At 38.0% G+C, this 14,760-nt stretch overlaps 1 protein-coding gene and 1 long non-coding RNA gene across 7 annotated transcripts in view; one reads left to right on the top strand and one right to left on the bottom strand.

Annotated features, from left to right (window-relative positions):
* The first annotated feature begins 264 nt into the window (after window positions 1–264).
* LOC136263961 (uncharacterized) lies at window positions 265–2,120 on the top strand. Of its 2 annotated transcripts, none has more exons than XR_010704882.1 (3): window positions 265–661; window positions 747–1,285; window positions 1,344–2,120. It is a non-coding gene; the product is annotated as an uncharacterized lncRNA (long non-coding RNA). The 2 variants fall into 2 exon arrangements; XR_010704881.1 differs by having other exon boundaries at window positions 265–1,162; window positions 1,218–1,285.
* A 617-nt stretch (window positions 2,121–2,737) lies between these two features.
* The window catches only part of LOC136263953 (codanin-1-like), a 15,239-nt gene continuing 3,216 nt past the window's right edge, over window positions 2,738–14,760 (bottom strand). For 2 of the 5 annotated variants that reach the window (XM_066058619.1, XM_066058622.1), the window contains 26 exons: window positions 14,644–14,754; window positions 14,526–14,577; window positions 13,104–13,250; window positions 12,815–12,981; window positions 12,672–12,756; window positions 12,549–12,620; window positions 12,438–12,492; window positions 12,330–12,389; window positions 12,200–12,273; window positions 11,969–12,042; window positions 11,819–11,917; window positions 11,726–11,765; window positions 11,396–11,478; window positions 9,990–10,053; window positions 9,865–9,943; window positions 9,737–9,811; window positions 9,617–9,682; window positions 4,254–4,306; window positions 3,855–3,909; window positions 3,715–3,797; window positions 3,528–3,588; window positions 3,428–3,477; window positions 3,321–3,375; window positions 3,053–3,267; window positions 2,939–3,002; window positions 2,738–2,890 (listed from right to left, as the gene is read on the bottom strand). In XM_066058619.1, coding sequence (XP_065914691.1) covers window positions 2,760–2,890; window positions 2,939–3,002; window positions 3,053–3,267; window positions 3,321–3,375; window positions 3,428–3,477; window positions 3,528–3,588; window positions 3,715–3,797; window positions 3,855–3,909; window positions 4,254–4,306; window positions 9,617–9,682; window positions 9,737–9,811; window positions 9,865–9,943; window positions 9,990–10,053; window positions 11,396–11,478; window positions 11,726–11,765; window positions 11,819–11,917; window positions 11,969–12,042; window positions 12,200–12,273; window positions 12,330–12,389; window positions 12,438–12,492; window positions 12,549–12,620; window positions 12,672–12,756; window positions 12,815–12,981; window positions 13,104–13,250; window positions 14,526–14,577; window positions 14,644–14,754 — 2,170 coding nt within the window. In that variant the 3' untranslated portion in view covers window positions 2,738–2,759. The other 3 variants (XM_066058620.1, XR_010704880.1, XM_066058621.1) reach the window with 3 other exon arrangements.

The raw sequence follows: 14,760 nt of genomic DNA, 5'->3' as shown, positions 1-14,760 counted from the left end.
CTATGTTCTGCATGTGAACACTATCCCACTAGCAATGGCGGATACAAGCATGATGGGGCATTTGGGCAAATGTCCCCCTCCCCCGTGAAGGGTCATAGCTAGCTATTTCTTTTGATAGAAATATTATACACTTTATGAAACAAAAGTCATGCATAAAAACTGCACATTCCAACCATTTATTGCAAACTCACTTGAAACCAAAGTCAAAACAACAGTGAAAGCGTTTTCCGCACTTGCGTACGTACTAAGCGCCTCTAAAAGTATTTATCGTGTTGATGGTGTTTAAGACTTCACAACCATCTGCAAAGACCATAATGACAAAAATCAACCTACTAAGGAGTGATCACTGCTGCTTGAAAGGTACAGCAACTAGCAAGAGAATCTGCTCTCCCCAACCACCTACAACTTAGCCTGTTTGTGCCCCTCCCCTTGCCAGCTCCTGGATCCGCCCCTGACTAGGGACCTGTGCAGGCTTAAATCCTGTGAATACAGGGAGTCAAAAACAAATGTGAAGAATGCAGAAAAGAATCCCAGACCCAGTGGTGACCACAACTTGCAGTCTGTTATTTGATGTTTAAGACTTTTATACAGCTTTTAAGACTTCATGACCATTTGAAAAGGCCAAAGTGGCAAAAAAATCAACAGCCTGCAGCTGAGCGAGGTACTATAATGGCTAAGAAGTGATGATTATTTTGCTAATTGCTGCTTCAAAATACAACTAATAAGAGAATATGTCATTTATGTAGATCAGTCAGGAATAACAGTGGGCCAAGGATGCTACCTTGTGGTACACCCGACAGTACTGGTAAAAAGTCAGAAATAGAAGAACAGATTTTGACACACTGGGAACGATTGGGCAGATAATTGTTGAACCAGTTCCAAAGATTACCCGTAATGCCATTGTGTGACAATTTAACTAGGAGTTTGTTGTGTGGCACGCTGTCAAAGGCCTTACAAAAGTCTAGACATATGGAGTCAGTTTGATGGCCTTGAGATGTGGCTTGATAGATGTCATTTAGATATAGCAAAAGTTGTTGAGTGGTGGACCTGCCAGGCAGAAATCCAAACTGGCATGTAGTGATGTTGTCAAGTACATGATTGATAATTCTATTGTAAACAAGAGATTCAAGGACTTTAGAGGTGTTGCACAGAAGGGAAATAGGTCTGTAGTTTTGCACAGATGATCGTTCAGCTGATTTGTATACCGGTACTATTAGATGGACTTTCCATTCCTGAGGGATAGCACCTGTTGAAAGGCTTAAATTGAATAGACCAAAGTGGACGAGTGAGTAACAAGGCACAGTGTTTCAAGATCTTGGGGCTCATTGTGTCAATTCCTGTAGCTTTAAAGAAGAAGAAGACTGTAGTGCATTTTACTACTCATTGTCAGGAATCGTTTCACCATTCAAAACAGGTAATATGCTCCTTTATGCTTTTCATCCCCTATTATGTCAAAAATTATGCTGGCATAATCAACGCAAGCCTGGCTTCCATATGTTTATATGTGATGGTGATAATAGGGCAACCCAATTTTTAATTCAGAAGATTGCTATCGATGTTCAGTGTGGCAATGCTGCTTCAGTGATGGCAATGATTCCTTCATCATAGGATTGGACAGAGTTTGCCTCTCTACCCACTGTTTGAACGTGAAGGACTTTTATTGATATAAATTATTGTTCGCAAAAAAAATAGCTATATAAAAAAAGCTAAATAAAAAGAGTGATGGTTAGACAGGAGTGGCCACGGGGGAGGATTTCTTAAGTTCCCAAAAGTAGTCAAGCAAAGACCAAGATACCCTAATAGAGCAGTCGCCTTAATACTATACACAATCAAGCATAAAGTCATAAACTAACTGTCAACAAGAGTACTTAATAATAGAGGGAGGCCTCCCTCCTCTATTAATATGTACTCTTGCTGTCAATAATGTTGTAGATGCTGTAGACCTTCAAAATGCTGTGCTGGACACAAAGCTGTAATAATAGTGACTACTTTAATTTGTTTTATTTTCGTGCAAAATTTTTCTGAGTACTACACTTAGCTATTTTTAAATTATTTTTGTTTTAATAATTTTATTTTACACTTAGCGAGTATTTCATAGCTAACACAAGCTGACTATATATGGCTACATGTCATTTTTTACTGAAGTTTTACATGGATCAATGTGTTCATAACAGTGCTTTGCACCAATATTATGCCTCTATAATTTTAGGTTAGTGATGACAGCAAGGTGTTAAGAGCAGACATGTGTAGCATTTAAAGTTCCATACTGTGTGCTTTCACATGGAATACATTGTAGTCAGACACTTTAGTGGTTATAAATAAAATGGCAGATATTTGTATGAATATCAGAGGGGTAATAGATTAAGCAGTACTGCAGCCAAACATAAACTTGTATTATTACCCCAAGTTATTGTGTAAATACTTTTCCAGGAATCAGCTTAATAAAAATGTACTATCTAGTGCATGCTACCGATGTAGTAATTATTTCTATGCAAGAATATATGCATTATTGCATCTTACTATAAGAATCCCTAAAATTTCTATATGAAAAAGACAATTTATGCAACCCTCGTTTTATCCGAAAATTGATTCAATCAGCATTTCGAATGCAGGTGACAGTAGCATTGAAACATGTGTGTGTTCTATTAGAGTATTTGAATGGATCCAAACATTTCACTAAATTGAATTGTCTGATAGTGAGACCATGGGGTTCAGATGACCAAGAGTCTACTGTAAATTCATGTTTAAAATGTTGGCTATCATATTGGATGAATTAATTTACAATAATGACTATATGACTTCAACACAGCTGGTATATCATCAATTCCTGACTCCAAAACAACAGCCAGTAGCCTCAAAAAGTGTACATCTTTCATCTCCACCATACTGCCTAATAGGGACATGCATACTTGATATACTATGCACAGGGTCTCCATACTTGAGATATCTTGTGTAGAATCAGTGTAAAATAGTTTCAGAAACGTGTATGCACCTTGAAGACACTAAAAAAGATCAGCCATTTTGATAAAAGGTACGTACACAATGTTCTTACTTGAGCTTTTTTGGTGGGATCATCATTTAATTCCTCAATTCTACACACCCACAAGGCCTCGATGATGGGTGATGTTAATATGTTATGGCAGAGGAGGGTAACTAGTGTTTCACTGAGGCTGCTCCAGATGTTAGCCACACTGGTCTGACTAGTTAGGTACAACTGGAATGACTTGTGTGATAACAACTCGTCACATGGCAGACTTAATTTGGCAGCTACTGACACAAGTACTATTTTCAATATGTGAAAGCTCAAAATCCAACGCTACCTTTTAACAACTTCCATAGATGTACAATTGCATCCAATAATGAACATTGCTTTGCCTGAGTAGAAAGACACTATTCTTGTTCTTTCAACTTTTTAAGAGTGGCCTACCATGGTTGTTGAATGTGGTATATGACTCCTTCTCAAATTCCCAGAAGACACTATTAATACACACTCATACCGAGATATCAGTGAGGATCCTCATACTAACCTAATATTACGCTCAATTGAAATGTTACACTGGCTATTTCAGAAGAACATCTTGGCAATAGCTGGACAAGGAATATAGTCATCATCACACCACATATGCATGTGCACACACACATTGTGCGTGAGTTAGTGAGCGAGTGAATGCATGCGTGCGTGGGCGATCAGCTATCACTTACAATACTACTAACCTGAGGTATTAATACATCTGGTATTATGAAGAGTTCTCTAGCCAACCAAGTGGTGACTGAAGTTACCAGATCCTGCAGTTGTCCTGTACAACAACAGTTTACTAAATACAGTATAGTGTGTGCAAGTGTAACACAAGAACCTTGATCAAATAACGTGGTGGCATGGAGTGATGACTCGACTTCTTTGACTTTACCCTAGAAGATGGTAATGTATTGATACACAGTACATGAGTGTACAACACATTTGACACCACAAGATCCACATATGTACATACACTATTGGGCATTTTGCTCACAAAACTAGTTACCAGATACTACAGTAAACTTTTTATGGCAGACAACAACAGGTACGTGTATTTAAATATGACTAGGGCCAACCTTTAGGACGAAACTATGATGATATGGCCATAATAATTGGGTCATGAAGTATACTTTGACTCCACCTGACATTCCCACATTAACATCTGGGACATACAAAGAACTCCACTGTACTGTACATTACTACATGGTACAATTTCATCATAAACTCTTGCTCATACCATTAATACATCATATCCCGGCAGTGACTCAAACATGGTAGCTGTGGGTATCCCTGTAAAGTGAAAACAGAGTATACATGTGTAGCATTCTTCAATAAGTTTAAGGTACTCTTAGCAAAATTATTTGGACTGTGTTACTCAGAGGAATAGGAAGCATGGGGCTAGCCCAAATGTGGACTTAACACTTTTCACAGTGCTTGATAACAGTATATAGACACCAGACAATTTCTGGACAAATTGGCCAATTTCTGACCATAATTGTATTTGGCAAGACATAAAGGAGCCAAAAAAGCCCAGAGTGTGCATATTTGGTTTACTAATAATAGCTGTCTCTTGGTTGCTAGGAGATTATACCATCACAAAATTAATGCCAACCCATCTGCTGTACAGAAACCTCACAAAATCAGGTTGTATACAATTACTGGACTGGACTAGTGGACTCAAGTATTTTCCCTTTTTAAAACCAAATATTTGGGCAACTGGTTGTAAGTATGCTAGTCTCATGTAGTTAAACCACTCCCCCACACAGAAAGAAACCCACACACAAACAAAAGAAAGGTGTGATCATGCCAGACTTGTCAACATTGCCCAGTTTCAGCTCTGTACAGAGGTTCTAATAATTCTTGTATGTCAACAAATCTAAAAAAAGAAGTCACATGCGGTAATTATAGTTTAAAGTTCAAAATGAATCAATTTGATTGGTTGAAATATTATGCACGTGATTTCGACTGTCATTGCTGCCATGTAAAAACTGTAGAACCTTTGTATCAACTACGGAATAGCAAGACAGTTAACTGTCACTAGTGTTCTACGATACAGTACATTTTGTGTATCATCATGATGGTATCAATAAACTGTTTGATACGATACTGTATCATGATACTATAATGAAGTGGTCATGGCTGGCATATTAGCTATTAGTTGTAACAACATCCAATTTATCAGAGCTGACACTGATTCTACATTCACTGCATATACAAACTTCTTTATTCAGTGAATGCTGATAAACTTAACTACAGTATTATACTGATGTGACAAATAGCTAGTGTGTTCTGATATATATGGAAAACAGAGTTGCTGTTACAAAGCACATCTCCCTGGATACCTGCCTCTATTACACCACCCAGACAATTAACTACCACAAACATTTTAATACATGTTCCCACAAAGGCTTGTCCAGATTACTCCGCATTTTGATGAGTTGTCAAGATGGCTACTATATACAGCAGATCGTTTACTGCTTAGTGGTACAGTTCTTTGGACTTAAAGTGTAACAGCTACTATTTTCAGAAAACCCAGCTAAGAATATTTTAGCCATAACAGCAGCAACACTTATACACACATATTTGTATGGCTTCTCATAACATTGCATTTTATAGCACAGGTAAATAGGGGGGCTTTCTATTTGAGTATCTAGATCACTGTTAACTACAGTAATAGAGCAATCACTGACTTCTATATCGATATTTTCTAAGTACAGTATCGTATTGTGATACTTAATTGCTGTATCAATATGTATTGCAGATCCCTAACTGTCACCACTTAAATTAGCTACTCCATGACTAGGATACATGGTTACTACAACACTACATACACATGTATTGTATGGTTTGTACTTCATGATAAGACAAACGGTAGTTGTACAATAGAGATTATACCAAAAGAGAGAATTGCACGCAATCCTAAGATAACAGACAGTGCCAAGTAGACAGGTTCACCTGCACATTTTACATCCTTGTAGCATAGGCGGTGGAGACGGGCCAGGGGGCCATAGCCCCCCCACTTTTATGGGACTTTGCAAGAAAAGATCGAAATACTCTAATAGAACAATCAGGATCTAGACACTCTAATAGAGCAGTCACAGTATTCAGAGAAATAAGGAGATATAGTTGCCGGTGGAGGCAGCTATTGTCAGCAAGTAGTTACCTTTTTTTGGTCCACTTCAGCTTACAGCTGGCCTAGCCCCCTCACTCTTTAGCCTGCTCCACTGCCTTGCAATGTAGCAATAGCTACAACCACTTGCCCAAATATGCGCTAAAATGAATGGGGAAAAAAAACTGAGTCCAAGTAGTCCAGTCCACCAGTCCACCAGTCCAGCCCAGTGATTGTATACAACCACAAAATCAATTGTAATAGTGTATCAGCACATAAAAGATTGTCTATCCTCAGCACAACAAAGGGAATGCCTACAGCCAGAGTGCCTTACATCAGAGAAAGCCTACTACAGGCAGTGTTATAGACCACTTGTGTCTGTACAAAGTGTAAGTATGCCCAGACAAGTTTGGATTTGTCAGGACATTTTGTCCTGGCACTTAGAATTCTTATCGGGTGCACTTTTTTCCTATACTCTAATTTTAATAGAACAATCAGTGAGCAGTAAAGTGTTCAGGCACACTGCACGAAACAAATATTAGTTTACACTAGGGTTGGAACAAATGTACAAGTACATCCTCAGAAGCTTCTTTTGAAAATGCTACTGAATCTTCGAAGCTTTGTGACAAATATCAAGACACAGAAACCGGCGCACCACACTGTGGGTATATTGACAGAAAAAAAGAAAACGTCATTTTCACACTTTTGTATCTCAGTGATCCCTTATCCGATTGGAACCAAATTTGCTACAGAGTTGCCCGCCAGCCAGGGGAGTCTACATACCAAATTTGAAGGAAATCGCTCCAGCCATTTCCGAGATACGAACTGCCAAAGTTTCGATTTTTTTTTCTTCGTGTTTTCGCACACTTGCAAAAATTGCTATAAAACGCGAACGCGTGCTCCGATCGCCTTGAAATTTGGCACACAGATAGGGAGTCCAAAGGCGAATCCTAGCATCAAATTTGGTGTAAGTCCGATGAATGGTTCGGGAGTTATGACCGATTATTCGCGTAAAACAAGATCGATTTGTTGTCACGCCTACAGGGTAAACCGCTTCATGGAATGAGTTGAAAATTGCTATGTAGATGGAGTAACCATCGTAGGAGTGCCTTTTGGTGGTTTGAAAAGAATCGAGATAAAGACCATGGAGATATGACACAAAACCCAACCTGTGTCACAATTACGCGATCGATTTTTATGAATAAAAAAAGTATTAGCTTTCACGCCTACTAGGCAAACCGCTTAGAGCAATGAGTTGAAAATCGGTGTATAGCTGGAATAATCTTCATAGAAAGTCCTTGCAATAGTACAGAACAATCGGATTACAAACCACTGAGTTATGATTCGAAAGCCAACTCCGTGTAGCAAATGCGAGATCGAGATACTCTAATAGAACAGTCACCCTAATAGAGCATTCAGCTAATTTATTATTCCATTATAGAATGCTATTACATTACAAGTTATTCTGTAGGGAGTTCAGCTGCAAAAAGTTTATCTTATAGACAGTTCAGCAAGGAGCAAGTCACCCTATAGAGAGTTCAGCTATAAATATATTGCTGTAGTGATTCAGAACATTACAAGTCACACTGAAGAGAGTTCAGCTATAAACAAGTCATGCATCCTGCAGAGAGTTCAGCTACAAACAATTCACTCTGTAGAAGTTCTGCTACAAACAAGTCTTCGTGCAGACAGTTTAACAACCAAAATCCACCATGTAAAGACTTCAGCTTTACTAGCAAGTTACTCTGTAGAGAGATCAGCTAGAAACAAGAGAGAGCTCAGCTAGAAAACGTCACCTTGTAGAGAGTTCAACTACAAACAAATCACACTGTAGAGAGATCAGATAGAAGAAGCCACCTTGTAGAGGATTCAGCTGTGAAGTGATCACCCTAGAGAGAGTTCAGCTACAAAGAAACCATCCTGTAGAGAGATCAGCTAGAAACAAGTCACCTGTAGCGACATCAGCTACAAAGAAACCATCCTGTAGAGAATTCAGCTACAAACAAATCACCCTGCAGAGAGTTTGGCTACAAAAATCACCCTGTAGTATTCAGCTACAAACAAATCACCTTGTAGAGTGTACAATTAGACACAAGTCACCCAGTAGAGCGATCAGCTACAAGAAGTTACATTGTAGAAAGATCAGCTAGAAGAAGTTACCTTGTAGAGAATTCAGCTACAAAGAAGCCATCATGTAGAGAGTTCAGCTACAAACACATCACCCTGTAGAGAGATCAGCTACAAACAAGTCACCATGTAGAGATATACAAATCACCATGTAGAGAGTTCAGCTAGAAACAAGTCACTCTGAAAAGAGCTGGTTCAGCTACAAACAATGGGAGTTTCAGCTACAGTTCAGTTATGTACAAGAAGTCACCTTATTACCTACAGTATGATTATCTTTCATTGTTAAATATACAAATATTTTTAGTCAGACAAAAACTGTACGCAACATTTCTTCCTTTGTTCCACAAATTCCTGCAGAAAAGAAAAAAAAAACAAGTTAGAAGGAAGCACCAAAGCCAGTTAATGGCCGGCTTTGTGGCTTGCAATACAAAAAGAAGTGATATCTAAACCAAAACAGCCAAGCTGTAAAAAAAGAGTGCGGCCCCCAAAAAGGCCAGGATGAAAAAAGATGTGAAATCCAAAGTGGCGGCCAAGAAATGGCCGTGATGGTAGGTTAATGGCAAAAATTTTAATTACGACAATTCAGGTGAATTTGGTGCCGAATCCTAGTGGAGGAGGCAACGCAAATTCACCTGAATTGTTGTAATTAAATTTTTTGCCATTAACCTACCATCACAGCCATTTCTTGGCCGCCACCTTGGATTTCACATCTTTTTTTATCCTGGCCATTTTTGGGGGCCGCACTCTTTTTTTACAGCTTGGCAGCTAATGAACACAATTGGGTATACACTGTCATAGGGATGCCACCTCATATGTCACAACGTAATTTGCTCTAAAAAAATCTAGCAAAACATGTTTCCCTTTGGTGAACTTTCAACAGAATAATACACATAGTTTTTGGTCTCAATATTCAATTTGTACATTAAAGTAGCCAAATTTGTGTGCTATTTTTCTGTCACGACATAAATGGGCCACCACATACATGTCACGGGATTTTATGTTACAACGATATGTCATGTCACAACTATCATGGCATCCCTACACTGTAGTACAAACTCCTACACTTTGTTATAGCTCCAGTACAACCATTGTTTAAACCACAACTACACCAAAAAATATATAAATAGCAGCTTCCACATGCAAGGAGTGACATTGTGCAACTGGATTAACTTTTTTAGTATCCATGGTAACGAAGCTTTGGTGGGCATCCAAATTTTATGAAACTGCACGAAGCTTCGGACCATTTGTCTCAACCCTACTTTACATTTATGCCAGTGCCTCTGTTCCTAAACTAAAATTATTTTTCCACAACCATTACTTTATATCAACAAAACATTTAACTCTAGCTACACATGTATATTTACCACTTTGGAGTTCCTCTGAAGCGTCTTCACAGCAGAAGTAGCCCTTACTGCTCAGTACTCTGTCTCCTTTTAAAGTTCAATATAATATATTTAGCAACTAAAAGTATGTACACAAAGTACCAGATTTTTTTGCAGATAATGAGATGATTTTCTTCGTGCTTGAAAGTTGTTTGTCTAATTCAGTGGATAATAGTCCTATAAATGATACTATTGTAATGTACTACCATTATAGTAACAGATCATGTGACCTCTTGCTTCCCGACACACCCACTTCCGGTGATGCTCTTTTGTCATGGAAACGGTAACACTGGTAGAAGCATCCAACACCTTCAGTGCCACTGGTTTAAGACTTAATCTGAAACAATACACTCACTGTTTCCAATGGTGTTCCAACAAGAAGTGGTTGTAGCGCTGATCGCACAGTAACACTACAGTAACTAAAGCACATTTAAGAGATATGATACCAAGTATCTTGCATATTCAAACTCCATGATATGTTTTATTGTCCGAAGGCTATTCTGCTACTAATGTACCATAAGATATATCTTTACTACTGAACTCTTCACTGGCCACATGTACTTACATAGATGCAACGATATACAAATGAAGAACAAAAAGCAGTCTAACCAGTCCACATTTAGTAAGCCAATAGTGGAAAGGGGGACCAGGGTTGTACTTAATTTGTGGTACCACCTGGTTAATACCAAATATCACCTTAGTTCTCAAAATCAATGTGGCAATTGTTTAAAGTCTGGCCACCACATGATGCTTGAAAACATTGTTGAAGTCCTTATTCTCTAAATCGATCATTGCACAACTTGAGTGTGGCTACTGTTGAAGGAGTGGCGCTTAACCAAGTAATACGGTATGCAAAGATTCCTATCCAGAGGCTTTTTGCTCTGGTTTTATCACCTGAGATGTTCTATAATAGAACCATCAGTGGTGTCCAAATAAGTGATTTAGAATATTGTCATACTTTTAATGTAAATATTTTTTTTTTCAAAATTTGATGACTCATGGATTGATTCTACACAATATCGATGGTAATTACAGAATTTGTTCCCTACCCAACTTGTACTGACTGTACATGTTCCTCTGTCTCTGATTTGACAATTCATTTACAAAACTATAATATTTTAACCCTTAAACAAGCCGGAAAATTAGCCCAAATACACGTGCCTTGCACAAAGCATTGTAACTTATCCTATGGCTACACACTTTATGTCATTCTACTTGTGATGTAGCATGATACCAAGGGTTTTTCCTAACACTAAACAGTGAGGCCAAAACTAGCCATGTAAATAACTTTTTGGCAAGGAAACATGCATACCTTTATAAAATGATCCATAACTCGATGGTGATTATTCTATCAACCTGCAACAAGTCCTGCTTGTTTCATCAATAAATTTTCTATCAGGCCATATACAACTCACGTGAGTAAACCCACAATCAAAATTAAGGACATGGCAAGAAAGTCAAAACATGGAGACGTGACTCGCTCTTGTTCATCACTTCATAACATGTACGTAAGCCACTGTAGTTACAGTGTTCATTTAACCTTCTCCAAGTAGCTCAGTGAACAAACTTTTGAACAATATTGTGTTTTAGATTATAAAAATTAAGTTACCCTACGTAATGTCACCATGCGTGACCATATTGTGTAAACACACATTCCCCAAAAGTTTTTAGCGGGTTTAAGGATTAAGTGTATATAGGCTGTTCAGCATAAAAGCATTCATGGTGACTATCTGAGGTGGGTTTAACTCCATAATGGCATACCTGTCAAAGTGCTCCTGTGTTTGCTGTATTACAAGTTGTGTATACTTCTGGATGGTCTGAGATACTAAAACTGGTGACACATCCTGTAAAAGAAATACATAACATCATAGAGTAAATAAAATTTGCACATCTACAAAAGTCTTCCTTATATCTCATTTAGATCATGCACACGTACGTACAGTGAAATAAATATTACACCTATGATTAAACCTAATTAATGAGATAATAAAGTGCTATGTTGAGGACCTACAGACTAGAGGTGACCACTGTTGGTCTCATTAAAAGTGGCCACCGAATGATGTTTCACAATGCAACTAACTATCTCCTTACCAAAAATGTTTCCACATCTTCATCACTGTCAATATCACCACTGTCATATACAAATGTTCCATCATTATTACACAACAGTTGTGAGGTACTTACATGTTGTGTTTGATCACATGTACTAGGTCCCTCAGGCCTAACAAAACACACTGAGGCAATATGTGTTGTTCAGTGTGTACTACAATATTGGTTGACATCCTAGGGGTATATATTACATGTTATCAGAGTGAGCAGCTGGGTTATTCATACCTTTCTGCAATCATTTCACAAAGCTTCTTCAGATAAGATGGTTGATTTCTGAAGAAGTTTTCTTGCAACTGTGTCTATGAGAGATTTACAACTTACCAAAACACTTAATTAAACATATAGCATATACCATTGCCACAATTGAGGTATTGTGCAATGTTATGCACTAAAACACAAACACGCTGCACCCAAAGAACACCACCCTACGTACATACACACATACTACAAATGTACCTGTATTTGTTTTTCTTTTAGTAATGACGGATCCTCAGATATCATTGACACTGGTTTGATCTTACGAACACTAGCTATAGTAAAATGCCATATCATACAAATTAAATTTAAAACATACAAAATGAGGTACTTTTACGTGTCTTGGATAAGCTCCCAGCACTAAACTCAGACAACAACCTGTGGAGCTCTCCTATTAGACACAGTATAACACATATGTCTTAAATTCAAGCATGACTACCTAAATATGGACAACATCTTAATAGCAGTGAGTCATCAATCATCTCCAAGTAACTCTGTTACACATGACAGAAGTAAAGATGACATGATACTAAAATACTAAATGCCTTACTATAGTGTAATCACTGGAGGTGGAATGCTTTGGTGCTTCATTGTAAAACAACCCATTACTCAGTGCATGGAGCTATATAAGGAATATTAATAGTTGACATGCACACGTAAAGGTTATATGTACCTCAAACAGCCACCCAAGTGATGCCAACAGCAACATATGACCTGCTGAGAATGAACCACCATCTTCTTTTATACTAGACAATGATCTGTATTAAGGTAAAATGTTACTCTTTAGGTGTATGTTCTATTAGAGTGTTTAGTCACCTGTATATGCCAATGAGGCTTGTCAACAGCTCACAGTAGTATGGTACGGTTAAGGCTTCAGAGTCCATCATGGCACAGAACTCCACCACCCACGGGATTGTAATAACCAAGTTGGTACCATCATTGCAGCAATCCTTCACACACTGTAAAATGTTGAAGGGCTCCACCTGAATATGTACAGTAATAGAGCAAGTAAATATATACACCTGACAGCATACGAATTGCATGTTTATTTTAGTGTATCATAAATGTTGTTAAACTAACACAGGCAATGTTTCTTCTTACATACCTGAGTTCTCTTTTCAGCTGAAAAACTGGCGGGAACGTTCTGGTAGGGAAGGAACACAAGGAAGCCAAGGTACTTGGCTAGCAGTCTCAGTGTTGTGATAGTATCAGCTAGTTCTGTAGTGCTCTCAAACTGTGACTTAGTGTTCAGCTGAATAACAACATGAAAACATGACTCCTAGGTATTTTAACCCTTAAACCCACATAATCCAGAAAACTGGATTTAAACTTAATAAATATGCATACCTTGCACAAAGCACTATAACTTTTGAAGCGTCCATCCTATGGCTATGCAATTTACGTCATTCTACTTGTGATGTAACAAGGATTAAAATGATACCTAGGGTTTCACCCTAATGCTAAATGATGAGGCTAAAACTATAGTATGTATGCATTGAGCTGAATCCTCAAAAACATTTGGATGCAATTACACATGATCTTGAAATTTACAGTAGCTCATTTGCAGCACTGCTTGACCCGCTAAATATATTTTGAGATCTTTTCGTTCAAATGTCTGACACAATATTTATGGCCAATTAAAACAATTATTTCCTATGTGGAAGCCATAATAGTACAGTGTCCTGGAGCCAAACTAGACATGTCTGTTGTTGGCACCTTTGCTGCCACCACTAATGATCTGGTTGGCTGAAATATTAACTCTCTTGAGAAAATCCACTTTTAATTTTTAGCTGTTTTTCAGGATCCAGCTCAACTTGCACATACTATAGCCGTGACATGCAATCCCTTTACGTAGTTTTATAAAATGGTCAATAACTCGATGGTGGTTGCTCCTATCACTTTGCAACAACTTCCATTCAATTTGATGTTAAATCTTCTATTGGGGTATATATATATGAATCACGTGAGTAAACTCACAATCAAAATTAAACACATGGCAAGAATTTTGAATACAGAGACATGACTTCATCGCTTCGTGACTTCATTGTTCATCGCTTCATAACAAGTAAGCCAGTGCAGTTACAGTGTTCATTTAACCTTCTCCAAGTAGCCCAGTGAACAAACTTTTAATTGATGTATATTTGTAAGCTGTAAGAATTAAGTTACCCCACCTAGTGTCGCCATGTGTACTCATATTGTACAAACATGGATTCCCCAAAAGTTCTCTGCAGGTTTAAGGGTTAAATACAGCTGGCAAAACAAAACGAATGTTGTTTGACCAAAAACTGTCTGTTGGTATCATTTTTGGTACGGTGGGACCTCCATTATGTGAACACTTGTGTGCTACAAAAATTGTCCAGAAAAGAATTTACCAGATAAGTGCCACTTGTTGCTCCGTTGAACTACTATACAACAATTGATGAAATACTCTAATAAAATAACACTTCCATTGTTCCCATTAGGATTACTGCACCCAATAAAAGCTTCCAGCAATCATGTACGTTTCACATTTCTATTTATAACTCACTCTTGTTATTTCACTAAATAACTGCTGTTTTAAAAGTTGATTGAAGGTGTAACTATGAAGAGATAAAAGTTACACTCAACTAATAGCACACTGCATGCTGAATTACACAAGTCGCTACCTGTCTGTGGCTAAGAGGAATTCAGTGTAGAATTGTTCTTGTTGGGTGAAGTGTGGTGAGGGACATGGTCCACCATGTGAAGATGACAACTTTGAGAATCTTTCATGAAGTCTGGAG

The sequence above is a fragment of the Dysidea avara genome, chromosome 8, assembly GCF_963678975.1.
Source record: "Dysidea avara chromosome 8, odDysAvar1.4, whole genome shotgun sequence".
NCBI lineage: Eukaryota > Metazoa > Porifera > Demospongiae > Dictyoceratida > Dysideidae > Dysidea > Dysidea avara.
The sequence above is the reverse complement of the archived record's forward strand: the minus strand, read 5'-3'. Positions and strand labels throughout refer to the sequence as shown.